The sequence below is a fragment of the Echeneis naucrates genome, chromosome 1 (genome assembly GCF_900963305.1).
Source record: "Echeneis naucrates chromosome 1, fEcheNa1.1, whole genome shotgun sequence".
Lineage (NCBI taxonomy): Eukaryota > Metazoa > Chordata > Actinopteri > Carangiformes > Echeneidae > Echeneis > Echeneis naucrates.
This window is the reverse complement of record NC_042511.1, coordinates 5,700,980-5,728,323: the sequence shown is the minus strand read 5'-3', so window position 1 is coordinate 5,728,323 and position 27,344 is coordinate 5,700,980. Positions and strand designations below refer to the sequence as shown.

Genomic DNA, 27,344 nt, shown 5'->3' with positions numbered 1-27,344 from the left:
GTTAACCTCTGCATTGATGAAGCTAATTCACATTTCCTCAGTCCAGCCTACGGGGGTTCAGGAGAGGAGGGGGAGGAGGAGCAGAGGGAGGCAGCAGGGTGCGTGCGTGTGTGTGTATGGATGTATGAATACATGCATGCGGGTGTGTGTGTGTCTGCTTGTGCCTCTGTGTGTGTCAGTGGCCACTTTGTAGTGATTCTCCCTCTTGACCTGGGCCCCTCCACATGGGGTTTGTATTGATAGTGTTTGCTGAAAGGAGGGGAAAGTGAATGTTGTCTGAGCTCATTGGAATGACAATGGGGGCATATGGTTGAGTGTGTGTTGGTGTATGGTCATGGCAGCCACCATATTCCTCTGTGCAGGGTTGCCAGGTGCTTCATGAACGGACCCACTGAGAGTCGACAAATCATACACAAATGCAACAGACTGGCTCGTGTCTCTGCTGCCCAGCAGGGGGGCTGCTCTATAGCTTTCTCTACTTTATCCTCTCTAGCTATGATCAATACGATATGTAATGCCATTGCAACAACGCAACTTAAAAAGAAAATGACACTCGAGATGACTGTCAGAGCCACCATTCATTATCTGTTTATCTTCCTAATCAGAGTCCCTTTCTTCACCACTGTAAAAACCCCACAGAGAACAAGAGAATAAAGATAACCTGATGTAGTAGAGTCCCCTCCCACACAAAGGCACTTCTTCTGTCATGAATAGTCAGCTCCACCCTAATGACTGTTCAATACAGTCTGCAGGCTGCAGATGAACGGCCAATCCACAGCAGCATCTGCTGCGGGCCTAACTTGCCAGACGCCAGCCTTGTAAGAGGGCCATTGCAGGCTAATTGAAAGACAGAGACCATCTCTCAAAGACATTGTGTGTGTGTGTGTGTGTGTGTGTGCAAGTTGGGAGGGAGACTTGACAAAAAGAGTAGTGAGGGAAGAAAAGAGATAAAAATAATTGACAAAAGATGGAGGGAATGAGGAAGAGAGAGTAAGGAGAAGAAAAAGAGACATTCCTCTCCTCACAGAAAGAACAGCTGACCTGTCAGCATTTGTTCCCATGCGGCCATATTGGAAAAACCCCTATGGGCATTGAATTAACTCAAACCAAAGACACTTCATGTAATTAGAGTGGCCCTGTGGTCTTATCCTATTTTAAATACATGTTTGAATTATAGAAGCCGGGATTTGGTTAAAGACTGGAGACACTAGACATACCTTTGCATCATTAATAATCCTTTTTGAGATGATTAAAGCTGGTCAGATATCATGTTTAATGAAGGATCACAGGTTAGAAAGCAGGCACCTGCATTTAACGATAAGTAACGAGCAATACAAGGGCATAATAAGGGTATTCGACTAAAATGCAGCTGATATTTGCACTTACGAATAAGACATATTACATTTTCTGTTGTTTTTCACCTCAAGGTCTCTTCATCCTCCTTTGCATGTCTTTGCATAAAAATAAAAATAATAATAATAAAAAAAAATTGCCTCCACAAACAAAAATGGAGGGATTGCTGTCATAATTTTCCTCAGTTCTCCTCTGGCAGTTTTTATTACCGAAGGCAGTGAATAATCTTTTCCAACCTGGTCATCCCAAATAACACAATCCTTCAGCATCACTGCTTACTGTGTTTTATGTTGAAGAAAGAAAGAACATTCAACTGAAGCACTATCTGCTGCTGCTGCTGCTGCTGTGCAACGGCATTCAGGGAGGGATTCATCAGCAGCCGGTGACTACAGAGAAGCACAGGGAGAACTGTGCACTGAAAACATGTGGAAACGACTGTTAATCCGATCGCATTCAAATTAAGAGGACAGATTGTGAAAAGATGAACAAAAAATGAGGCAAAACATGTTTTCAGAGATGGGGTACTGTCCGAAATTGTTCTGGCATGGATTCATTTCCAGTGGCCACATATGTGCAGTTTCAAAGTGCGCTTTCTGTAAATTAGGAAGGCTTATGTTCAGGCTGCGCCAACTACAAGTGTACAGGCCCCAAACCACACCAGTATGATCGGGGGGCGGGAAACCAGTCTGTTACTGGCTGGCAGGAGAGTGTGACAGGAGCAACTGCTCCACCAGGTAAGAGACATCATGTGCGAAAAAATAAAGTTGGCACCTTTTTAGTATTAAAAATAAGGATGTCAAGGTATTTATCGAGTCCACGGTTGTCTGTATATTTTATATTAGAACAGCCACAGACCCATGAAAGGGTTTTTTAAACTGAGAGTAACTCTGCATTATGCACTCCCCATGGGGTAACTTCTGCACTTCTTGTATTTCTTGGGAGACTGTGCACCTGTTTTCACTTTGCCCTGCATGTGGGGAAGGTCAGGACTAGTAATTTATTGACTGGTACGCTCAACTAAATTTTTTATGTTTTATGTTTTTTTTTTTAATATATATATACATATATATATATATATATATATATATATATATGATGTACATATATGTATATATATGTATGTATACATATATATATAGCAGTTGTTTGGTGGGTTGAAAGAAATGAGCAGGTCATTTGTATTTTTGGATGTTTGATTGGAAAAATGCATATCTCATTGAAAGGGTCAGTTCACTGAAATCAATATAAATATATTTTCCACTGGTAAAAAATAATATGGCACATTTACTACTCATACGCCATCACTGAGTAATGTTTTATTTTTCCCACATTCTGTTCTCTTCTACTTCATACATCTTATGCTAGACTTAAGGGGAAAATTGAGGAACTTTTACTCAGTTATATTTATTTTCAGTTAAAGATATCTTTGACCTAAGAAATGCTATTAAATATATATATTTATTTTTTTTGTAATAGCTGAAACATTTGCATAGAAAAAATAGCTAAATGTTATTCATACAATTTATACCCATTTGGAAAAATGCTTCTTGGCTTGCTTTTAATTTCAGTGCAATGTGTTGATAATTATTCAAAACAAAGATTGTAGTTGCAGGATTTCCATTTTTTAGTATTTTTACATTATGGTATTTATAATGAGAAGAATATGCACGTATGCACAAAGCTGGTGTTTCACGCCTCTGTCTAGCCTTGCACCTTTGGTTTCATCTTTTGAGATTTTAAATGGCATGTTTCCAACCGTAAACCCAGATGTGAGGGGAAATTGTTTGTGTTGCTAAACATACTGACAAATTAAAATTTTCACTGTCAACATGTCCATCCAAATACAGTGCTTTGCACCTAGATATCACTTTACACTGCGACTATGTGGTGGTAATTTGTTCCCAAAGATCGGCATGTATTTCCCACAGTGCAGTAGCCACAATAAAACCTGTAGTCATACCAGACTAAAGACGGCTGCAGCATGAAAACTTGTCTGTGTATTAAAAATGTATGAGTGTTTTTTTTTTCCCCCTTTTGAGTTGAACATTTGGTTTGTAAGGAAGAATGTGCATAAATAAGTTTCCTATTAATTGCCCATTAAAGTATTTGTTGTGCATTCAATCCAAGTGCCATTGTTTTGTCTTATTGCATTGTATATATTGTGTGCACACAATGTAATTATAGTCTTCGGTCAATGACAATCTGACAATGTTAAAACGTTGACAGGTAAAACTAAAATGATCATGGCTTGACAGGATTAAAGATAAATGAGGAATATTTATTGTGATTTTGATGAACAACCCTTTAACAAGACACTTGTGAAAGTCATAGCAAAGATGTCCCAACCCTGGAGAAAACAGTTTTCTGAGCGGGACAGTGCGGTCCACGTGTATCACAGTGATAATGGTGCTGCTTATGTTCCACTGTTCCAGCACTGCTGGCACTGCACTGTGAGACAGGGAAAGCTGGGCCGTCAGGGATTTGTCAGAGGCCTGTTATTACATCTCTAGTCACATAAAATATGGCTGCCTCTCCAGAGATCCAACTGACAGATAAATCCACTCTGCTCCAACCAGACTGCCCCTCGCAGTGAAACCATCCAATGGTGTTCCTTCGCCAGTGACCTCTGGTAATGACGTGTGATTTATACAGTACATGTTTTAAACAGAGAGACACATCTGAGCAAGGCATTCGCTCCCTCTCTGTATCTATATCTGGTGTCATGTGAGATAACAGGCAGACCTTTGGGAGATGGGAGACATGACACCCATCTTTGGGGTCTACAAAATGGCTACTATGTGGCTAGTTTCCCCTGCAGCTGTCTAATCGCAGTCTCAGCCAGCAGTGAGCACTCTCCCGTTTGAGGTCACTAACACATATTGCAGGATGGCAGTCTAAGCTAACAGACCGCAGTGTGGATGGCCTAAATCAACACCTGGTTGGGAAGAGTTGTTGTACTCTCAAAAAGCATGTGTGGACGTCTAAAGAGTGGCTGATCGCAGAATATGGCAAAAACATTAAACTAACTCCATTGGATTACGGTTAACTGGCTATTTTAAGGGTTTATTACATATATAAATCCATCAACGCACAAAAAAACCATCCACCATATCTTTGAAATACACCAAAACCCTCAAATGCATTGTCTTTCATATATCCATTCACCAGATACATAAAAAAACAATAAACAGAAGTTTATAAGTAAACAGTGTAGCAGATAAAAGTCATTTTCTCGACAGTCAGTGATGTGGCTTGTACTGTCCCCTGCCAAGGAACGTCCCCTGCACAGTCTAGTAGCTTAAAAGATTAAGTTCTCTGGCTAAAGGAGAGCTGAGAGGCAGGCCGTGTCATTGACCTTGGCAAGCCAGACACAGAGATGATGACACACAACTACAAATATCTGTCTTCAATAAACAGGCCTGCACAGCACCATGAACTCCTGTGCTGTTGGTGCACACACTCATTTGATGTAAAGTGAAGAAACGCTGCCTTGAAATTTATAACGCCCCTGTGCACCATATCATGCGTTTTATAGTTTGGTTATTTAAAACTGATAAAGCCTCATATAACAACATTCACAACTTTTTTAGTATTTTTTTATTTACCTCACTATATATAAATATATATACACATGTATATATAGGAAATAAAAATTATCAATTGCCAACTGCTAAAAATGTGCTGTGCAATGAATGAATGAATGTGTTTTGTTAATATTTAGTACAAATATGGATTAATTTATTAAAAAAAAAAAAAAAAAGAAAAGTTGAAGGCTGAGCTGTTACTTGTTTTCTTCATCATCATCATCGTCATTATTATTTTGTAACCAGCTTTTTTACTATTCTTTTTTTTTTTTTTTTTTTTAACTCTTTTCTCTTTCCAAATGGCTCAGCCAAGGGTTTTATTCAAGTAACTGCAGGGAGATTCATTGGGTGTCAGGAGAGTAAATAAAAAAATGTGAGAGAATGTTGGAAGGTTGTATTTCAGCAGTGCATCAAATGAACACCTCTACCTCTGAAATTAGATCTAACCCCCCGCCAACAGCAAACACTCAGACTGTAGTAGCATAAAACTGCCTGGCTGCTTTTTGCTTTCATAACCCTGTGAAATTAAACTTGAAGCTGAATCTTTCCCTCATTCTTCCTCCTCTTTTTTTTTTTTTTTTGATAAAAAATTTTGCGAAAACGAAGATGCCATGTTGGCTTTTGTTTTAATAATAATATAATTAGAGCAAATCTCCACAGCAGACTATCAAAATATAACGGCTCCAAATCCCTTTTTCTTTAAATTAGATTAGGTTGTGCTTATAAAATCATCACCAAATTACCTGACGTCTGATAAAATACATGTGATGCTTTTCATAAAAATATTTATATCAGAAACAATAAAAATAAGTATTCGGTTAAATGCAAATGCTAAAGTGCGACCATCATTTCTCTCCTTGTCATCATCATCATTTTCTTCTTCTTGCTCTTCTTTTTCTTCTTCATCTTCTTCTTTATTTACACCGACGCGTCCATTGGTAACTGGACAATTGGAACTGATTTGGCATTTATTATAAAGGCAACAAATAATGTAAATAAAAGCGGCAGCTTCAACAACGAACGACACCGAGCAATAATAATAATACCTATATTTTATAGGTTTATAATAATCAAAGTCCAGTTTTCCATATTTAAATTACTGACAACTTTACTAGTATAAATGTGAAATTTAAATGCAAATCCTTAATTTTCTCTTTTCTACATTGGGATGGGGAAAAACGCAAACATACATAAACAAACACAAACACAAACACAAACACAGGCCATAGTTCGTCCTGCTGCATAAATTCGTTTTCTTATGTAAATGCTCAGTCGTCGATTTTTCAAAGCGCCACCAAAATAAACCCATCATGTCAAACCTGCTGGAGGACGCGGGGAAATTTGAGAGGAGATGAACTATTTCTCGGATGATATAAAAGGAGCCCTTTCGCCTGAGTTATGGCCCGGATTTGGCGTTGCTGAGAGGGACGCATGCTGCTCCTTCTCTCCCGCCCCAGAGGAGGTATCATCAGAGCTGATATATGGCCCAGCTCTACATTACCTTTATAAAACAAAGGATCATCCACGCTTTGAGTCGAGGGAAATATCCTTCTGACTAGAGCTGCGACATCTAAACTAAGCCCTGAGCCGACCTGTCTTTTTGACAACATCCGGATAATCCAAATACTTTTCAATAAAAGACAAGAAACTCCTGCTGCTGAACTCAAAGTGAAGTTTTACGCGTAAAAACGCTTAAATAGGCTATGCATTGTGATTTCTCTCCCCCACTCCCCCCTCCCTCTCTCTCTCTCTCTCTCTCTCTCTCTCTCTCTCCATCTTTCTACTTCCCCTCATTTACCCCATATAGCCTACCTATTCCGGTATCTCACCACACGACTAAATTAGACCAAAGATGATAAGAGCACAAAGCATTATAATTCCGCCGGGCTCCTCCTCCTTCCAGCCATGCGTCCTAATTAATGGGACACCCCCAGTCGCAAAAAGCCCTGCACTGGACTGCAACATAGTCAAAGAGTGAGAGGGAAGAGGGTGAAAGTGCCACTGGAGATAATTGATTACCTACCAATCAATGATAACTTGTTAGTAATCGTCAGCTCTTTGGACCTCGCCATTTTCAGGGAGGCATCTCACTCCTGCGGACTTGCTGCTCCTGAGGATCGACACTTTGAAGACAGCCCATTTTGGAATAAGATTTTCTTTTCTTCTTTCTTTCCCCCCCCCCACCCCTCCATATCTCTCTTTGGCTTTTTTTTTCTCCCCCCCCCCTAACCTCCTAACTGTTATGTGACTTTTTCCTCTCGTTTTGAACGGCTGAATATTTCAACGAAGTCCCGTATAAACTCTGCACACAACCAATGATGACATCCAAAGAGGTGGCCAAATGTGATGCAGTGGAAAACAGGAGGCGAAGTCCGCTGGACCACTTGCCGCCTCCTGCCAACTCCAACAAACCGCTGACCCCCTTCAGCATCGAGGACATCCTGAACAAACCGTCTGTGAAACGAAGTTACACAATTTGCGGTACGGCTCATCTCATTTCGTCCTCTGAGAAGCACCGTCCGTCCAGCATCCCTCTGTCCAGCCGGGCTCTCCTCACCCAGACCTCCCCGCTCTGCGCGCTGGAGGAGCTGGCCAGCAAGACTTTCAAGGGACTGGAAGTCAGCGTGTTACAGGCTGCAGAAGGTAAATCCTTACCCCCCCCTCACCCCCAACACCCCTCCCAAAAAAAAAAGCCACGAGAATGAAGATAGGCATTAAAAAAATAATAATCTTATAGAGCCATGTTATTTATCCCCCCCTCTCTTATCTGAGGGCCTATACCAGACAGAAAATATCTATTTAGCTCCTGTTTGTATTTTTCTCTCTCCGGACTGATGGGATATATATCTAACACATTAAAGGTCCTAATTTAATAGCCAGAGAATTGCATTATTATTTTGTTGTTGCTTTCAAAGAAATATATTTTCCTTTACAAATATCGAAAAATGCGTGATTTTCTCGGTTGCTCTCCAACAAAAATAAATCGCCACCGCTTTCCTTTATTATCTGGGCCTGATGTGTGCGGTGCCGGTGTAGCCATCCGGGCCTACAGCTGTCAGGTCGGCAGCGGTGCACCTGCAGGACTTCGTAGATTTCACTCAGACCCCCCCCCCCCACCCCTCCACCCTCTGTCTCCTTTACAGGCCGGGACGGGATGACTCTGTTCGGCCAGAGGACCACCCCGAAGAAGCGCCGGAAGTCTCGGACTGCGTTCACCAATCACCAAATCTACGAGCTGGAGAAGCGCTTCTTGTACCAGAAGTACCTGTCCCCCGCAGACCGGGACCAGATCGCTCAGCAGCTGGGCCTGACGAACGCGCAGGTCATCACGTGGTTTCAGAACCGGAGGGCCAAGCTAAAACGGGACCTGGAGGAGATGAAGGCCGACGTGGAGTCGGCCAAGGCCATTGGCCAGGTCCCCTTGGACAAACTCGCCAAGCTGGCGGACCTGGAGAAATGCGCCAACGGCACGCTGGGCCACCCGCGAGCCGAGTCCCCCGCGCGGGGCGGCCAGCAGGAGCACGAGCTCGCTCAGAAACTGCGGACGTCGCCGCTGTCTCCGTTCTCAGACCACACAACGAGCAAAGAGTGCTCGGAGGACGAGGACGTGGAGATTGATGTGGATGACTGATGGCGCGGCGTGGGGCCGAGAAGGCGACGAACACAAAAGGACGATTTGAAAAAGAATCCCGCCGAGGACTTGTAACTTACTGCTTATATTGTATACCATATCTCAGAACATGTACCAAAATGTAATGACTTTTATATCGGCACAGATAGAGCTATTCATAGTGAAGCATGAACACAGAACAAGAAATATGCAGTGGTATTTTACAATGTATTCATTAGCAAACTGTTAATTCTTGCAATCAAAGCAATATGGTCGAAATGACATGAGTAACTTATTATTTTTTTACACTATAGACCAACACAAACACACACACACACACACACACACACACACACACACACCTGTTCCATCGCTTTTCCTAAAAGGCCTATATTCTCTCTCTCTCTCTCTCTCTCACACACACACACACACACACACACGTCACAATAAAAGTGCTCCAGTTTTCATATTTTTGCATGTAAATGCATGATTTGATTTGTGATCATTATCTATTTATTTTTACTTTATTATTATATATTTTTTTTTATTTAAATGCTTTCGTATTTTTCGTGAGCCAAGTCGCCATTGAGTCACTTTTGTCACTGCCGGCTCTGCTTCTCCTTTTCCTCCTCCTCCTCCTCCTCATCATCATCATCATCTGACTGTAACTTAACTTCAGCTCATACTCGGCGTCCCGATGCTGCAGTGCATGATGATGATGATCGGAAAAGGCAAACTGGGACATTCACAGCTCTGCGTTTTATGGAAATGCCCGAACCGATGGCGAGAAACAACGATTAATATTGCGGTGATTTTGACAAGCTATAGGCTACTTTTTAGATTTATTGTTTGGATACAATAGATTTACAGTTATAAATTTGTTAAGTTTTGTACACCTGTAAGTGCCTTTCTAAAATCAGGACATTATTTGAAAACCAATGCACAGACTGTAATGTATATAGGCTACTATGGGAATAAAATGGCTTTTCTGAATATTTCCTTTATGTGGCAATTCTTGTATTAATATTGAGCTTTTTTTTTTGTTGTTGTTGTTTTTCTTTTTTTTTTTTTGTCATGGATATAAACGGCCTGGAGTTTTCTTTATTATTGCAGACAAAAAATATTTTGCAAACACACTCTCCTTGCCAAATCTGGGCGGGTGAACCCATCAAAAGCGGCCTATTTAGACTTATTATACTGAACTATTTTGTCCTTTTGTGTCCTTTTCTACTAGGATGCCTTAAACATTTTGTGGCCGGGAATCTCACGTCCCCTTTCACGTCCTAAATGCGTATCGTGGCTTCTTGACCCTGAGACGTGTTTCTCCATTCGTGGCAAAAATTTATGTGAGAAACACAAATCTGGTGCCGGGGGAAAAAAGGCGAGGATGCCACAAAAACACAAAGTTTTGGGCCAGTTTCTCCGGGCCTTTATAGACCTTTTTTGTTCTGCGGGACTGGGCCGTAATTTTGAGCGTAAAGCATGAAAAGTGGGGACAAATGAGCAGCGTTCCCTGATGGGACGAGCCACAAAGGAGCAGGGCCGGTCCCCTGCAGGCAGCAATACTGAGACAAGTGTGTCCCACCGCACAAAAAGGACGCGAACGTTTGGAGGCCATATGGTTTTTGAAATTTCCTCACAATTTCAGACAATTTGATGGATTGAGTTAACCCTCCATTTAAACAGTTTAACTGGGTGCGAACAAAGGCCATAATGCCTACATAGACTCTCCCTTCATGAGGGCATCTGCGGCTATTAATGTCTAGCCCCTTTCTTTGCCTGGCGTTTTGAACAAGTCAATGAATTACAATGAAACTGGCCCTTTTTGTGAGCCGCTTGTCTTTCTCTGCTTTTTAGCAGTGGAATAATATGTTTGACTTCTGTCCAAGAACGTTTCTAAACAAGAAATGGATTTTGTTGAAAGTGTTTTTAATGTTAAGTAGGGAGCCATAAAGAGTTTGGACTGTGACATTTATGCCAAAGTCTGGTTAGGGAGTCTTTTGTTTGTTTTCTTCTGATCTTTTACTTCTTCTCATGCCTCTTTATTTCTTTTGTCTTTAAGGAGTTTAATGAAGCTGAAAACATGGTGATGTGAGAAGAGTAAGAGTGAACTCAAAAGGCTACCTCCCGTTTAACCCTCTTTGTTTAAAGAAATGATAGGTAGAGCTGTCTTCATGTGAAATGTTTTACAATGCTTGCAGGTTTTATTGTTTGTTTGTTTTTTTCGTTTTTATTTAAGAAAAAGTTATCTATATATATATATATATATATATATATATATATATATATTCTTACATATTCGTACACGAACGTATGTGTGTGTGCGAATGTATGTTATAAACCACTTTTTAAAAAAATTATAAATTGTTTAGAGATGCAAAATATCACATTTAATGTCTAGTAAAAAACAGGTAACCTTTGATTCAACTTCTAAAAAAAAAAGAAAAGAAAAGAAAAAGAAAGGACTTTTTTTTTTTTTTTTTTTTGAAGAGTATCTCATATGCACAATGGTCTGTGTGTATTTGTGTGTCTGTGTGTGTGTGGGTGGGTGGATATGTGCTTCTGCAGCCTATTCTGAATCAAGCATATTTATGAAGGGAGAGAGTGTTAAGGCAGCCTAAGTTTATGGATTTCACTTGCTTATTTTATGAGGGCTTGTCAGGCGGGCCCACTGATAAGTAATACTACAGTCTGAGGGACCACTTCGTGGTAATTAATCTGGAGGTCTTAAGTGTATTTCAGTATTTCACTTCAAGATGGAAAAAATCACTACTTCAATCGTCCGGAAAATTGAAGTTTGATGCATGAGTCCCTACTGAAACAATAGTACAGCCCTCTCTCTTTTCATCTCTTCCCCTCCCCTTTTTTATACTCTCCTCTTGTCTCTCTCTTTCTTCTCTCTATCTCGCATTGTTTGCACCTTGTGAAAAACAGTCTCACGTGCAAAGTGCAAATTAATATTTGATACTCTGGTTGTCAGTGACAAAATTTGAGAATTATCATTAATTATTTAGTTTCATGTTTTAAGATGACGTTAATCCATAGGTCTCAAACAGTCCCTCAATTCACTGTCATCATTATTATTATTATCATTGTCATTAATATTATTATTATTGAATAAGCATAAAGAGGACATCTGTAAATGACTTTATATCTGCCTGCATGGAGTTAAATCACTCTATATATCTAAATAGAGCTGAATTGTAGAGTTTTAATCATAGCCTTCCTGTGGAGCCAGTTAATACTTCAAACTTCAATTTTACGGGCGATTGAACTAAGCATGTTCCTGACAGAATTGATGTATGTATTAATTTCCTTTAACTGGTGATTAATTAGGCTGCGCTGAAGGCTCAAATGGAAAGGTTTGTTCACAAATTTGCATATTAATCAAATTCTAGTTGATCATTCAAATAATCCAGGCTATGTGATTTTTATTTTTAATTTATTTATTTTTTTTTTGGAAGAAGCTTGAAAACATACACCGGGAAAAAAAAAATCTATAAATATACACACTCATATTCTTCGCTTCTGCTCCTGCATGTTCTCCAGATTATAATCGAACATTAAGGTAGAGTTTGTTTTGCTATTTGGACTAAATTGTTTCTCTAGTTTTGCTGCATCAAATCAACTGATAGATTAACATAATTACAATTAAGCAGCAGCAAACCCATGTGCCTGTGTCTGTGTGTCGTAAATAAACAAAGAGAGAAAAACAGGCGAGAGATATACAATTCGGCTAATGTATTTTGGACAGTTTTGTTATGTTTGCTTGTAAATATTGGCAGACAATATCACAGAGAGCCAATGAGTTGCTGCGGAAGTTAATCTGCCGCAGTGTTACAGTCATTGTGGCAGTGGCAGCCATCAGATCACAGGTGGTCACAGGATTTTGTGGGATGTTAAATTTTACAGAGGCAGCAAAAGAATAAGAAGAATGGTTTGTATAACAGCTTCCAGCTGAAAATGTAACATACAGGAAGGCAAAGAACAGGCTGCAGAAAGCAGTCTGCAATTAGGCTATCATATGACCCATGAAGACAACAGCTTAAAATGAATTATTTATTAAGTTACTGTATGATTCTTATCACATTTGTTGAATAGCAGGTCTTAATTTTCACCAGCATTTTGAACTTAATATTTTTAACAGGGGTGTGAATTAAGAATATCACGAAATGTTCTGCATCTAAGAGTTAATTCTGCAAGTCATTAGCTTAATATAAATATGATTTCAAATACAAAACTATCATGACTCCAGCTGTCAAACAAAAAAGTTACATTCTTTGAATCTGATAAAGTATGTAAAATGGTAAACTTAATTTGATGGAGCAAAAACACTCATGATAAACAGACAAAAAAATGGGGGGAAAAAAAACAGTGTTTCCCTTTTGTTAGTGGAAGCACAATAAAATCTGACTTATTCATCCTTTAAATCGGGTGTCAGACCAAAACATGCTGGTTATAAAAAACTGTCAACTTTCAGACTGTGACATGAAATGAGAAACAGGAGGGAAGTGGGGGGAAAACACGAAAGTGCAAATGTTAACAATAGCTGCAAACTCCAGTCGGTCAGCTACTTGGTCACTGAAGAGAGAGGCAAACAGAGACACCTGCTGGTGTCGATTTGACACTGAACTCCACTACAGTGAACAGTTAATCAGCCATAGTGTGTGTGTGTGTGTGTGTGTGTGTGTGTGTGTTGTAAAAGTTTACTCAAATATTTCACGTTGCAAACCACAATTGGCATTACATTTTCACAGCTGAGCTGATTAGACAGGTTGTGCATGATTTACTGTTAGCATGAGTAAATACATTCCATAATATAATTTCCTTCAAAAGCACCTCATGACTTTGGGAAAAAAGGTGCTATACAAAAAAGTTGTTATTATTATAAAGACAAAAGGCAGTTTCCACACACTATAAGGGGAAAAAAAGTGTCAGCGTGTGGCCCTTGCTGACAGATTCCACTTCAAATCAGAGAAAAAGTATACAAAATTGAAAAATGATTATTATTAAATGTGAATATTAAAATATACATTTTTGCTAATGGTTGGCAATTAGGTCATTTTAAGTGTATAACAATGTGTCGTTTGATGCACTGGAATGATACTTCTGTACATCTGGATCTTTACAATTGCTGTCAAATAAATGTAATGGGGCTAAAGGCAGCTTTTCTGCGGCGTTGCAGTGATATTTTTGCGTTTATAAGTAACTGACAAAAAGAGTTGTTTCATATTAACTGACCCACTTTCCGCAGAAACCACAGTAATCCTAATAACCTCGTTTTGATGGCTGTGGGGCTCATGATCTGAAATGTGACTGAACATTTCTGTACCTGCGCACTCCTCCTGCGCAGCACCAGCGCGTCATCATTCTCGGCTGTCGCAGGACTTACGTCATCAAAATTGGCGGTATTTTGAAAAACTTGGCGTCTGCTGTTGCTGTTATCCGCGCAGGAAAAACAACGTTTTAAATCATGGTAAGACTGCATCTCCTTGGACCGATGCATGTTTTTCCAAACACACACATAGTAACAACTTTTCGTGTTTACTGCGGAGACTCCCGCTGATTTAAACTTTCCCCCTCACTTTCGTGACACTTAAGTTCAAACCGCTAACAAAACACAACTTCCACTGCGCTCCGACCTTTCGTTTGCTTTGCTCCGCTCAAAACACGTACCTGTTTCCTGATGTGGACGGTTTCCGACGTTTGTGTGTCCGTGTGTGTGTCCGTGTGTGTGTCCGTGTCCAGGCGGAGGTGAAGTCCGGAGCAGAGCTGTCAGAGGCTGCGCAGTCCGAGCTGCTGGAGCTGTGTGAGGACCAGTTTGCTCGGATGGAGAAGGTGAGCTGCTGATTTGACCCGGATGCCCTTTAACCAAACACTGGAGGTGCATCGTGGCAGATACGATACGAGCTGCAGATTGTGTCTCTCTCTGTGTGTTGCAGCTTCAGAATGAGCTCATACTGTGTGAATCAGATTTCTGCCAGCGTCCTCAAGAGCAGGTGAGGTGGTTTTACTACATGTGCGTTTATGTTGAGTTCACTTTTGCTAATAGTTCCCTGAATTAATATGTAGTTTTTCTTTAATAGTCAGATAGCAAAAATAAAGGAATCTAGGGAGGAAAAGGAAGCACACAGTTTGTGGGAGTCCATAGGAAAAAAAAATCAATTCAATTCAATTCAAATAATACCAAAGTAAATCTGAGATAACCTATACATTCATCTGTCTGTCAAATTTTGTATTAAAGTAGAGTATATGGTTACACAAACATCTGCCTGGTGCTGCAGCTTCTTGGGACATTAACCAGCTGCCTCAAGCTTCGAAAAAAGTAATAATTGGTCGTGTTGCCTGATTATATTGCACATAGAGTCCAAAACCGGACAGTATTCGGTATTCTGTCATCCTTCACCAAGAAAAGCATTACACATTTGATTTCAGTGGCCAGGGGCAAGGAACGTTTGATGGTAATAATCTCGTCATTTCTGCTCCATGAGACAGTATTTTTTTTTAAATGACATTTAAACAAAATGGTTTTAGTAATTGGCCAAGCAAGACTGTTAATTTAGGGTCAGTTTGGAGGTGGGGGCAGGTCATCTACTAATGGTTTGTTTTCCAGGCATAGATTTGACATTTGAGGATGGAAATAACATTAACTAATCAATAGCTTAACCAACTGCTAATTTAAATGACATAGTGTGTGTTTTGAAATTTGAAAATTGATCTCCAATAGTCAGTAAATCGTCTGACGGCAACTGAAGCTGAACTGAAGCAATGGCTAACAGAGGAGCCAAAATGTAAGTAAACACTGCAACCATAATGTGACATAAGTGTTTGCAACTGACGTATGAACATCACAAATTACTAGTGCAGTTTCTGTCAGCGAAACTGGTCCATGAAATCTAACAGTTTTATTTAATTTCAGATAGTGTTCCCACGATTTCAAATCTATTTAAATGTGTAATTGTTATATCTGCTCCATCCGATGTTTAATATGACAAAATTTGCATTCTTAAAATATGTTATCTTGTTTTGTGCCGTTTAGTGCTGGCAGCAAATTCCGAAGTTTTACTTCAAGCCGGAAAAGAGGAGGTATGTTGATGTGTAAACTGAAACACTTAATGTAATATGTCTCACTAAAATGCCAAATAAAACTGCATTGCTGGGATTGTGCAATCCATTTTTCTCACTTTGTGTTCCACAGATGCTCAAGCTGTGCTCTGAACTTGAGATGGTTCTCTCTTGCTGTGAAGCAAAGAGAGACAAACTGAGAGAAACTAAGGAACTGTACGTAACCTTTTAGTAACACTGAAGACTTTCCATAACTTACTGTCCTGCTTCAGGGCACATAAATGCTCTCCAGTAGTGAAAGAAGAGGCCTTTTAGAGACCTTTCATTTATTTTGCTCTTGTTCGTGTTTGTGCTTTTAGTGAAGAGAAGTGGCTTGAGGAGAAGAAACAAGTTCACATAGCTGCCAGTGATCATGTTGAAAGACTTCATATGGAAAAGGAGAAATTATCAGAACACAGGTGAGTGTTGTGGCAAAGCATCATCAAACCAGCTGAGTCAAAGTTATGAGGCAATCCAGAGGCAGAGAACATCATCACTCTACCCCAGGGCCCACATACAGAGACAAACATTGACACTCAAACTCAGGCCTACAGGCAGCTATACAATCACCAAGTAACCTAGCATGCATGTCTTTGGGAGTAAGCTAGGACCCAATACAGCTACAAGGAGAACATGGACAATCCAGACGGAAAGGCCACAGGCTCAAACCCAGAGCCTCATTGCTGAAAGGCAACAGTATTTCCCACTGCATTGACATACTGTCCATTATCCCAATTAAAAATGAAAAAATTCTGAAAATCTGAATATTGTATATATCAACACAAATTTGTGTACACAGTGTACTACAGGACACAAAGGCAAAAATCCAGAAAATGAAGGTCTACCTGGAGAAGTTGATGGAGTCTCTGGGTGATGTCCTACAGACCCATGTTCCTCTCCCTCAAATTGAAACCAGCACAAACAAGAAGAAGAAGGTGTGGTCACCTGAGTTGTTTTTTATTAATTGTTGATTAATTGATTATACTAAATATCTGTGTTCTTTCTTTGTTTTGTTTTTTGTTTGTTTGTTTGTTTGTTGTTTTTTTTTTGATTACTGGTGGTGTTTCTTACCATCATTTGATATCATTTTCAGAAAATTGAACTGGGGTTACACGAAGACTTGATTTCCCTCAATGAAATTTTGGAGGTGAGTCTTCATACACTCCATGATCAAAGCTGATTCCCAGTTGGACAGATGGTTCTAAATTTTAAATTGTACTTTTTTTTCCTAGTGTTGTTATTTTTACTTTTACCATCAGTGCAATTTAATGCAATGGGACTGGTTTTGTTTGTTGTTCAACACATCAAAAAGTGACTTTTTAAACATTCGCAGTGTTTTGTTTTGTTTTTTTCCCCATGAAAAGAAATTGTAGCTTCATTATGATCTTCATTTTTCACAATCTCTAACTTCATTTGCATATATACAACCTAAATCAACTTGTTTTAAGATGTCATTGCACAATTTTGCTGAAATCGTCTTGGGACACAACCACCAAAATTCAATAATTACTACTTAAAGTTAAGTTCTATTTAATCTCTTTAATCTTTGGGCACAGCTTGTAAAGGATGCAAGCCAACATTTTGACATGGTACAAGAAAGCACAGATGCAATTAATATTGACAGCTGCATAATTTTTCATATCAGCCAGTTCCACTGCAATGTGATTAGTGGTCACTGGTAATAGAACCATCATAAATGTTTTCAGTTGCACATGCAATGTTCCTGAGTCAAATGCCCCTTCTGAAAAAACTCTATCCCAGTCCACAAGGATATTTTGACTGAGGAGCTCCCACTTGTGTTTATTGTTGGTTGATATCTTAATGATGACAATAAAAAGCAATACTATACTATAACTAGATATTCACTAGAAAGATGTGTATTTTTCATCCCTGCTACTCCTGTCTGCTTGAGTTGCAAGACTGAAGACACAGTCACACAAACTTTGTTTCAGCATGATAAGGGGTTAAATGTGTGAGTGTCACAACCAACCAACCAACCAAACTCTCTGCACTTCATAATGGAGTCCTGTATGTCCTACTTTGTTCACAACAACAAATATTGTAGCAATGGCATTTACCATCTATGTAAGTATGAAGCAGTGCTTTTGTCAAATATCACCTCTGCTCCCCTATCTTGTCAGGCCAGTGTGTTGAACCAAATAAGCTGTCATCTTGCACTGTTATTGCACATGTGCTTAACACCCAGTCTGTCCCTGTCTTGTGCTTCCCTGCAGGTGCTTATGAACAAAATACTAAATTCACCACATGACCCCTATGTGACGATTGATCACACTTTCTGGCCACCGTACATAGAGATGCTTCTCCGCTATGGGATTGCAGTGAGACACCAAGAGAATAACTTCAAGATCCGCCTGGAAACTTTCTTTTAAGTCGGTGCTGCATTTTCTATCGCCAGCACCACTTATTTATCAGTGTATCTGATTCCAGTCTCCTTGCACAGCACTATCATTGTGTGTGTGTTTGTGTAAGATGATAACAAAGACTGAATGCTGGGAAATCAGTGACATTAGTGATTTATTGTATATAGAGTACAGTTTTCCAGTGCACTTTACCAGGGTGGTAGAGTGCATTACAAAATGAATTTACATGTTCTCTGTTGGCCTCACAAAAGTATTTGTAGGTTAAGAACTCTTCGGTGTACAGAGTAATAGCAGGGCCCTACAAACTCTGAGATCTTCAAGTTATCAAATGTATTGGAAATCCTTTTAACACTTTTCTACAGATCACTGTAAAATATTTCGTTTAAGCTGAGGTTAATGCTTATTACATCTTAAATTGCTTATTACTGCACATTGTGATGCACTGTGATAGTATTTTCATTTTGTGAGTGTAATCAGCGATGGGAAACACACATGAATCTCTGAGTCTTTTAGGAACACATTGTTAACACTACTGTAAGAGTCCTGCAAAAGTCCAGTGTGTTTGTTGTTGAGTCTACCCTCAGTGATATAAGCTGCATGAACACCTGTCAACATAACGGTGTGATTCAACAGCACGACAAAATAACACCCTCCAAAAATGATCATATAGTCTGATTTGAGCCTCTTTAATTCAGATTGAACAAAGTGTAACCTTCATGAGCTTCGTGTTATAGACAACAGTAGCTTTAACCAGGTGTTCCAAGCAAACAACAATAATAATAGAATTTATTTGTGCTTTTCAAATTAGCGCCTCTAGATGCCCGTGTTTCCGTGTCTGTGTATATGTCTGTAAATTTAATTTAATTTTTTTTTTTTTTGCATATTTGTATATATTTCAATGTTCATGTTCAATAAACATGGGAATTGTGACGTTTTCCTGGTGTTCACGAATCATCCTCTCCTCATCTTTGCAGTCGTGTTGGTGAATGGGGAACTAGTGACGAACTGAGAGCGCACTTCGTGAATTTTCGATGAAAATTCACGAGCAACTTCTTGCGGCACGTGACGTCAGGGCCCGTCGTCCAATCGGGTGCGGCCGCCTCGTCAGCGTTAGAATTCCTGTGGGCGGAGAAGTGATTCCGGTTCCGGGTGTTTTCATTTCCCACTCGGAGGCGTCCATCCCTCTGATTATGGTCTTTAACCAGAAAAATCTTACGATTGACGATTGAAGTTCAGTTCTTTCAATTAGTGAAATCCGACCGAAGCCGCGAAAATGACGACTCGCTCGGAGAGAGAGAAGGCCCAGAAACTGAACGAGCAGCATCAGGCCATCCTGTCCAAAATGCTGAGAGAGGAAGACAACAAGTACTGCGCCGACTGCGAGGCGAAAGGTGCGACGTTCACGCTGCCGAAGATTGTCTCCTCTCTGCCGCACGAAGTTGGCGTTTTCACTCTGAATCCGCCTGCTAGCCCCGAGGAGCGAGATGCCGTCTGTGTGGGTTAGCCTGGCCCGGCTAACTCCGCTGTGTATCAGGCTTAGTCTAGTCAGCTGACACCTCTGCCCCGAAGCTAAACTAAAAGGGGGCTAACCAGCGAGCTAACTTCTCTAAACCTTCATAAGCCCGTCGGTGCCTCAGCTCGACCATCGGCCCGTTCAAGCCTTTGACCAACAGTGACAGAGAAACCGGGCTCCCTTTCCCATCGTTGGCTCACTGTTAAACAGCATTTAGTATTTTCTCGACGCTTAAAGTCACCACGAGATCATGCATGTTTGTGTCTTTCTACAGGCACCCTCTCTCTCTCTCTCTCTTTATTTTTATTTTTTTTTTTACTTGCTTTTGTTCTTTTTGTCGTATTTACCTTTCTTTCTGCATCAGGTCCGAGATGGGCATCCTGGAATCTGGGAGTATTTATCTGCATCCGATGTGCTGGCATCCACAGGAACCTGGGAGTACACATATCCAGAGTGAAATCAGTCAACCTGGACCAATGGACCTCAGACCAAATCCAGGTATGGTTTTTATGGTGATTCCATTAGACATGAAGCTAGTTCATATTTTGATGTCGAGCTCCTGCATCGCTATCTTTAATCCGTATATGTCATTTAGCCAGAGATGCTTGAGCTGTATTTCATAAGAAACGCACAGAGCATATATCATCATCTGTTTATTTCTCTGTATCTAGCCTCTGTTAACACTAGGCCTCCTTAATGCTCTAAAGCAATGATAATTTTAATCCCCCTAATTAAGCATTGTGAAAAATTTGCACTAGATGTACAATTTACCAACTTAGTGTCAACGATTCTGCAAAATACTGTACTTTGTATAATGCAGCAAAAAGGCAGCATAGTGTCATTTGGAGGTTAACATTATTACCGTCCACCTCTCACAAATACTGTGCCTCCGGTTTTTAATTAAGGGGCTCTAAACTCTAAGATACCTAAGAATCCTGATCGCATGATCAGTCGTCAAAATCCTCAAGCAGAGTCAAAAAGACATTATATCTCAGTTTTTCTGCCATTGTAGCACTGCCAGCAATGATCAATCACAAGTATTTCAACGTGCCTCAGTGAAAACCATCTGTCTTCTAATAAACATCATCATCTTCCATGTTTCCAGAGTATACAGGACATGGGTAACACCAAGGCCAGACAGCTTTATGAGGCCAACCTTCCAGATAGCTTCAGAAGACCTCAAACAGACCAGTATCCTTCACACTAAGCAGATATATCAGAAAGTGGCTGTTGTGTTGCTGCCGAAAGTTGCTCCTTTTGTTTTATTTCCTGAACTCTCACCCCAGAGCAGTGGAATTCTTCATCAGGGATAAATATGAGAAGAAGAAATACTACAGCAAGAATGTGACCAATGGAAGCAGTGTATGTATTATCTGGAACGTTACCATTTTAGTATAAAGTGGATTCAGCTGTCTGTCTTGGTTTTTTTTTGTGCGTGCACATGTGGTTCACCTGTGAGTTTCCTCTGTGTTTTCAGCCAAAAGATAGTAAGAAAGAGAGGGAGCCAGACAGAGGGAGCAAGGTGTCACCTTACACCAAGGTATCATGCATACATTACCCCATGAATAGAGCTGTATGGATATGCTCCTTGCCATTGTTTTTTTTTTGTCTTACACAGAATTTGTTGTGCTTATTTAAATCTTCTCCTTCCAACTACATTTTTTTTTTTTTTAAGAGTGAAGATTCTAGACCCATTCCCAAAATCAGTCCCTCTAAGACTTCAGAACCCCCTGTGAACCTGCTAGGCCTTGGTGAGTTTATTTTCCCTGACAACAAACACACATGCACAGCAATGAGCCGTGTGAATGTGGAAACTGAGAAACTGTTGATGCAAACAGGGTGAATACACTTTCACTTAGTAATTGTTTTTTGTTTACTACCAGCTCTGCTGATGGGCCTGTAGCTTTATTTAATGTGCTTTGGCTGCCATGTAATTCTTTTTTTTTTTTTTTTTTCTCCTCTTCTTCTTCTTCACATGGATTTCTGTGACTTTATATGGCACTTAGGAACCACAGTGTGTTGTAATGTTATCATGTATCTAATGGGTGAAGGTTGTCTGTACTGTTGGTTTGGTGTAGCAGGTTGGTCTGTTGTGTTTTATACCTCAGGTTGTGCACCACTGCCCTTACAGCAGAGAGCTGCACTTTTTGTATTTGAAACTACGACGCAATCACAGTCAAATCATGACTGCCTCCATCTCCAGGTTGTGCTGTCACTGTGAACTTGTTGGCTCCAGGTGCATTAATCATGCAGTGGACCTTAGAGAAAGTGACATCTTTAAATGTCTGGCTGTCTTGGCCTCTTTCACTTCAGTCTCTGGTACCTGTGCAACAGGACTCACCGTGACGCTGTCTGGTGTTCTTTAAGTTCTTGCCAATACCGACACCTACCCTCCCATCCCCCACTGATATTTGTTAAAAAGTTTGTACCATTATATATAATTGCAAAGCTTCTGTTTGTGACTTAATGTTTTTGAGGAAGTGCTGCTGTTGCTGACTCACCCACCATTAGCAGCCAAGCAGGAACTTTGTGTTTCGTTTTAAAACTCTGTGCACATCTAGACTCTGATGCTTTCTGGTGCTTCACCTTTTTAGAAACATTTCGATATCCAGTGATACCACAGCACACGCATTTCAGCCATAGGGCAAAGAAGCAAGTCTTGTTGTAGACACAGGGTTATTTTGGTTTTCAAGTATAGCCTTGCTCATGGACCCATTGCTGGATCACTTGCAATGTGTCTTGCAGCATACACGTGGCAGTTTAGTGGATATTTCTGTCTTGATGGAGGGGCAGTTGTGTTCCTGTTTTAAAATGAGTTGTTTTTCAGAATCAGATGTCAGGGAAGAACCACAGGTTATTGTATGTCTACTCATTTGTGTGTTTGTGTATTGTCTTTTCAATGGAACATCTCAGGCATTATTAGTAAATCATAGATGATACTTCATTACAACAATTACATTTACAGTTAAAAGATGTTGACATGCTAATGTTGCTGAGGGGCTTTGCATTATTTGGATGGGATGTTTACTGTTATGTTTGTTTTGTGGCCAATGAGCTACTCAGGGTAAGCTGATTAATTTTTTTATTGTGCTAACTGCTATCCTCACTGTGTGGGCAGTTCTGCAGCTGTGGGAAAGCAATGCAGTTAAATACAATGACAACATATTCCACAATAACAAACACACACGTTTCTTTTTAACCATTTTTCACAGCAGTTAGAGGTCGTGTTTTAATTTTATTCTTGATTTTTCATAATTTCAGAGTAGATGCAGGCAGAACATTTTTGGATATTCATCACTGACTTATGCCGCGGTGGTCTCATAATTATTCGTTTTTTCCCCATAATGTCATATACTTATTTTTCACCTATAAAACTATTTTGTCTCCTTCATGTCACAGACACCCCAACAGCTGCATCAGCTAACAATGGTAGTGTGAGCACAAGCCAGAACAACGATCTGGACATATTTGGCCCCATGGTATCCAACCCCATTCCTGCATCTACAACTGCAGCTCAGTTTCCTCAGGTAAAATCAAGCAAGAATTCCCTAGTCCAGATTTAGTACTAATTTCTGAATATTGCTCAGCCGGGCTAACAAGTAATGGTTGTGGAGTTGTAGAATTGAAATTAAGTGTGCGGTAAAAAATAAAAAGTCCAATGATTACCATCAGCAGCAATTGGCCACAAGACGGCAACAGAGACTGTGAACTGAATACAAGAGGCTGAACACACTTCAGAAGATGAATGCAGCAAATCAGGCAACCCTTACTGAAATAAGGCTGCAAACAATAATTCATGTTGTTATAATTTTTCCAAAAATGGTAATAAATGCCCATCATGGATGCCTTAAGAGCACATTGTTTGTTTTTCATGACCGGCATAAAACCAGTGATATATTACAAATTGCAAAGGGAAACAGCAAACCCCCATATTTAAGGATAGAAAAAGGGCATATTCAAACGTATTAAAACGATGAAACAATTTCACTGATTCCAAACTTTCTACTTATTGGATTACTAGAGAATACTTTTCTGATGTTTGGCTATGCAAGTTATTTTTTTTTTTTTTTGTTTTGTTTACTTTGTTTTCAGAAAAGTCTGGTCAGGCCTTTCCTTTATTTTTCACCCATGGAATAAAAATAACTGCAGGAAATACCCTCCACTGGCATTACCAGGCAAAAGCACAATTTACATATATCAACTGTGGGGACGTTTCTAGATCAGTTTTTCCTTGACCTGAATTGTTATCAAACCTGAGACTCTTGAGAAGCATTCCCTAGTCCTAAATGTAATGTTTTAAGTCATCAGCAGACTTAATGTCTCCCTTTAGGTCAGCTCCAGCAATGCGGCGAGCACTCCAACACAAGCTCCAGCAGCCGGACTTGGAGCCAGCTCAGAATCGGGACAGGGAGACCTTGACCTGTTCAGCGACAGCATTAGCACTGCAAAAACCGATGAAAGTGCTAAGAAACCTCTGTCCAAGGACTCTATCTTGTCCCTCTATGGAACCAACAGCATGTCCCACCAGGCGCCTGCTGGTGAGGATTGCTTTCATGAACACAGAAGCTGTGTTGAACAACACCTGTCACACTGCAACAGGTGGACTAACCTGTTTTTGCTGGGTGACTCAGCTTTAAATGACAGCTTCATTTTGGTGGCAGGCCTACATGACACCTGGCTTTTGCTACTGATACTTAAAATAATATTTTTTTAAAAACCCAGACATAAATATGTATCAGCAAAATCCTTTCTCAAATATAAAACAGCTAGACTAAGACAATAATGAAAATGAATACTCTCCCACCATCACTCTCTTCACACATCAAAACGCCAACATTTTAAATGTAAATCATCTGATTTATTTAGTGAGTAGTGCCAATGTCCTTTGTACCTTATTTTGGGTGCGTGTGCATATGTATAGTGTGTGTGTGTGTGTGTGTGTGTGTGTGTGTGTGTGTGTGTGTGTGTGTGTGTGTGTGTGTGTGTGTGTGTGTGTGTGTGTGTGTGTATATATATATATATATATATATATAGACACACACACACACACCGACACACACCGACATACATGTTCACACAGACGCACAAAAAGAGCAAATACATAGGTGTGTGTATTTAACCCTTAACTAACTCTAACCCAACACAATCCCACCAAAGTTTTCTAACATGTAATACATGAAATACAAATGGGTGTCTCAAACATACGTCAAAATTCTTTACAAGTATCAGAAATCACTTCACATATTTCATATTAAAATACCAGAATCAAGGTTGTATACATTCTCATTTGCACTCACTCCTTTGTGAATGGCCTCCTTTTTTTTTTTTTTTTCAGCCGGCATGTTCATGGGCCCTTCCCAGATGCAGTTTCCTGTCCAGGCCCCTGCTGGTTACCAGGCGTTCCCCGGCATGGGCGCAGCCATGCCACCTACAACTGTCATGGGTGCCATGATGGCCCAGAGCGGGGCAGCCATGATGGGACCCAGTCCAGGCATGATGGTTGGGATGACAATGCCCAACGGCTTCATGGGAAATGCACCTGCCACTGGTGTAATGGGCATGGCTTCAAGAGTGATGGGACCACAGGGTGGCGCGATGCCTGCAGGCATGGTGCCTGCTCAGGGCATGTACACAATCCAGCCTGGACAGCAGGCTCAGTGGAACATGGGTCAGGTATGGAGACAGCTTGAGATTATTCAAGAAGCTCTACAGTAAATTTTGTATTGTTGGACGGGCTCAAGTGTGATATTGGATGTCTGTGTCACTGGGAATTTGTTTTCCATGGGGACCACAACCAACAATTGTGAGAGGTTATACTGTAAAAATTTATCGAGAGCATTTATCAACCACTAGATGGCAGCACAAGCAAGGGCACCAGGGACATCTAAAAACTGAAATCTGTTACATTTTTGAAAATGCATTTTTCCATAAGCACTGGCTTTCTGAAGTAGCACTTTGACTGAATTGTTATCATTACCACATAACTCTTTGGGATTTAGCATATTTCCACTACCTGTAAAAACTGCATTTGAAAAAAAATTGCACCATAGGCTGACACAGCACGACCTTCTCACACTGTAGTGCAACTATGTGAAATGTCATGACACCATTGTTTTACTGATATAAAAGGGACTCATGGTACACACAATTTCCATTTTTCTGACTGATATTGTGTAATTTATGATAGTTTAAAAGTTCTTGGCCACAAAGAGTTTGTTGTTAGAGCGTGACACGCAGGTTCTGCTGTCAGTCGTTCTTGATCGGCTTGTTAAACCACAAAAAATTGGCCCCACACTGGCTAGTCGTCAGAACCTGAAAATGAGCGAGGAACAGGAGAAAAAGGCAGACAAGGAAGATTTAATTGGCAACAGAAAAGAATAGCCAGTTGTCAGGATTTATTTTTTTAGTTGAAAGAATTATGTTATTTACCAAAGAAAGGTATTCAAGTCAGCTGATGAGAATTCCTGCAGTTTTCATATCTCACTGTATATCATGTATATTGGTGAAGGCGAAATATGCTGTTATGTTCAGAAATGAAAGTGTCAAGCCAAAGTCAAAACATCTTGATATATAAAGTACTATATTTTGTTTGGTAAACAACTATCAAATGTCAGTTAGGTAGGATTTGATGTAATTGATGTAATTTCTGTTTGACTCTTACGTCTTCGTCAAGTTTGGTACCTGTAACCAACATCCTTTTAATCCTTAAATGCTTTGAATATGTCTCAATAAAAATCTTGAGACTGAATTCATTGATACTCAGGACATTGGGGGGGGGGGGGTCCAGTGTTACTCACTGTGCTGTCTCTTTCACCCTCAGATGAACCAGCAGATGTCAGGGTTGACTCTGAATGGTGCGGGGGGACAGATGGCCTTCGGTCAGCCTCCAGCAGCCATGGGTGGTTGGGCTGCAACTGGATCTGGCCAGACTCTGAGCACACAGCTATGGAAGTGAGCCTTCGAGCGGGTGGATGACTGGGCAGAGTAGGAGTCGAGGCTGCAGAAAGTGCAAAAATGATATCTTGTGCTTCTCTGTTCTTCACTGTGAACTGAGGCCCATTCCCACTGCAGACCAGCCTTCAGAACATGGGAATTGTATCTTTCTTTTTTTTTTTTTTTTTTTCTCTCTCTCCCTTTCTCTGTCTCTCTTTCTCTCTATTGTGTGAGTGAATTGGGAGTCGTACAGGATTACAGCCTGGCAGTTTCTGCCTGTCGTATGGTTTTTGATCATAACTTTTATTTTCCTTTTTTGGGAAAAAAAATTACAAGGAAATAACAGTCCCAACAAAAATTATATCGACATATCAGAAAAGCTGCAGGACCAGTTACACAAGCTTTTATTGTATCACTGTATCATTATAAGATTATAGAACATTTAAATGAATCATATTTAAAAGGGAGACAATATGACTATCAAGTCTGTCAGTACTGCTCCCAAATGTACAGCGCTGTATAACCTTCTTTTAAAGTACTTGTGGTTCCCCTATAAAATTAAAGTGATAATAAATAATTTCCTTTTAATGTGTCTTCTATTAATCAATTTTTTTTTTTTTTTTTTGAAAGCTCAAAACCTGGAAACATTTTATGCTCAAGATTTGGTTTTAAGCTGTCACATGATAGCAGTTTTTATGCCCTAATGCAAAGTTACAATGATTGTGTGTCCTTGTCAACAGACTGACAACTGGAAATGAAAAGAACAGTGTCTTAATGGAGGCGATGATATAATGCTGTACCTTGGCTTTAGATGACAAAGTGCTGGTGTTACTGTGTTGGTGGAGAATGTGGATGATAACATGGAC

The 27,344-nt window shown here is 40.1% G+C and overlaps 3 protein-coding genes across 3 annotated transcripts; all 3 read left to right on the top strand.

Moving 5' to 3' along the window:
• Positions 1-7,255: 7,255 nt before the first annotated feature.
• lbx1b (ladybird homeobox 1b) lies at positions 7,256-8,568 on the top strand. Its single transcript, XM_029510819.1, has 2 exons — positions 7,256-7,580; positions 8,081-8,568. Exons 1-2 carry the CDS (start codon positions 7,256-7,258, stop codon positions 8,566-8,568), a joined length of 813 nt encoding a protein of 270 aa, XP_029366679.1.
• Positions 8,569-13,959: 5,391 nt separating this feature from the next.
• On the top strand, positions 13,960-18,929 carry cenpk (centromere protein K). Its single transcript, XM_029509789.1, has 10 exons — positions 13,960-14,023; positions 14,296-14,385; positions 14,490-14,546; positions 15,275-15,338; positions 15,587-15,633; positions 15,746-15,828; positions 15,972-16,070; positions 16,451-16,586; positions 16,745-16,798; positions 17,886-18,929. Exons 1-10 carry the CDS (start codon positions 14,021-14,023, stop codon positions 18,039-18,041), a joined length of 789 nt encoding a protein of 262 aa, XP_029365649.1. The 5' UTR covers positions 13,960-14,020; the 3' UTR covers positions 18,042-18,929.
• Positions 18,930-19,163: 234 nt separating this feature from the next.
• LOC115044682 (stromal membrane-associated protein 1-like) lies at positions 19,164-26,984 on the top strand. Its single transcript, XM_029503837.1, has 10 exons — positions 19,164-19,423; positions 19,910-20,043; positions 20,651-20,736; positions 20,832-20,907; positions 21,023-21,085; positions 21,221-21,296; positions 22,945-23,072; positions 23,876-24,083; positions 24,881-25,218; positions 26,366-26,984. Exons 1-10 carry the CDS (start codon positions 19,306-19,308, stop codon positions 26,498-26,500), a joined length of 1,362 nt encoding a protein of 453 aa, XP_029359697.1. The 5' UTR covers positions 19,164-19,305; the 3' UTR covers positions 26,501-26,984.
• Positions 26,985-27,344: the final 360 nt, after the last annotated feature.

Coding starts and splice junctions, on each gene's coding strand:
- lbx1b (XM_029510819.1), top strand. CDS start 7,256: ATGACATCCAAAGAGGTGGCCAAATGTGATGCAGTGGAAAACAGGAGG. Junction 7,581..8,080: donor CGTGTTACAGGCTGCAGAAG/GTAAATCCTTAC, acceptor TCTCCTTTACAG/GCCGGGACGGGATGACTCTG.
- cenpk (XM_029509789.1), top strand. Junction 15,634..15,745: donor TTCAAGCCGGAAAAGAGGAG/GTATGTTGATGT, acceptor TGTGTTCCACAG/ATGCTCAAGCTGTGCTCTGA. Junction 15,829..15,971: donor CTGAGAGAAACTAAGGAACT/GTACGTAACCTT, acceptor TTGTGCTTTTAG/TGAAGAGAAGTGGCTTGAGG.
- LOC115044682 (XM_029503837.1), top strand. CDS start 19,306: ATGACGACTCGCTCGGAGAGAGAGAAGGCCCAGAAACTGAACGAGCAG. Junction 21,086..21,220: donor AGGTGTCACCTTACACCAAG/GTATCATGCATA, acceptor TTTTTTTTTAAG/AGTGAAGATTCTAGACCCAT. Junction 25,219..26,365: donor CTCAGTGGAACATGGGTCAG/GTATGGAGACAG, acceptor TTTCACCCTCAG/ATGAACCAGCAGATGTCAGG.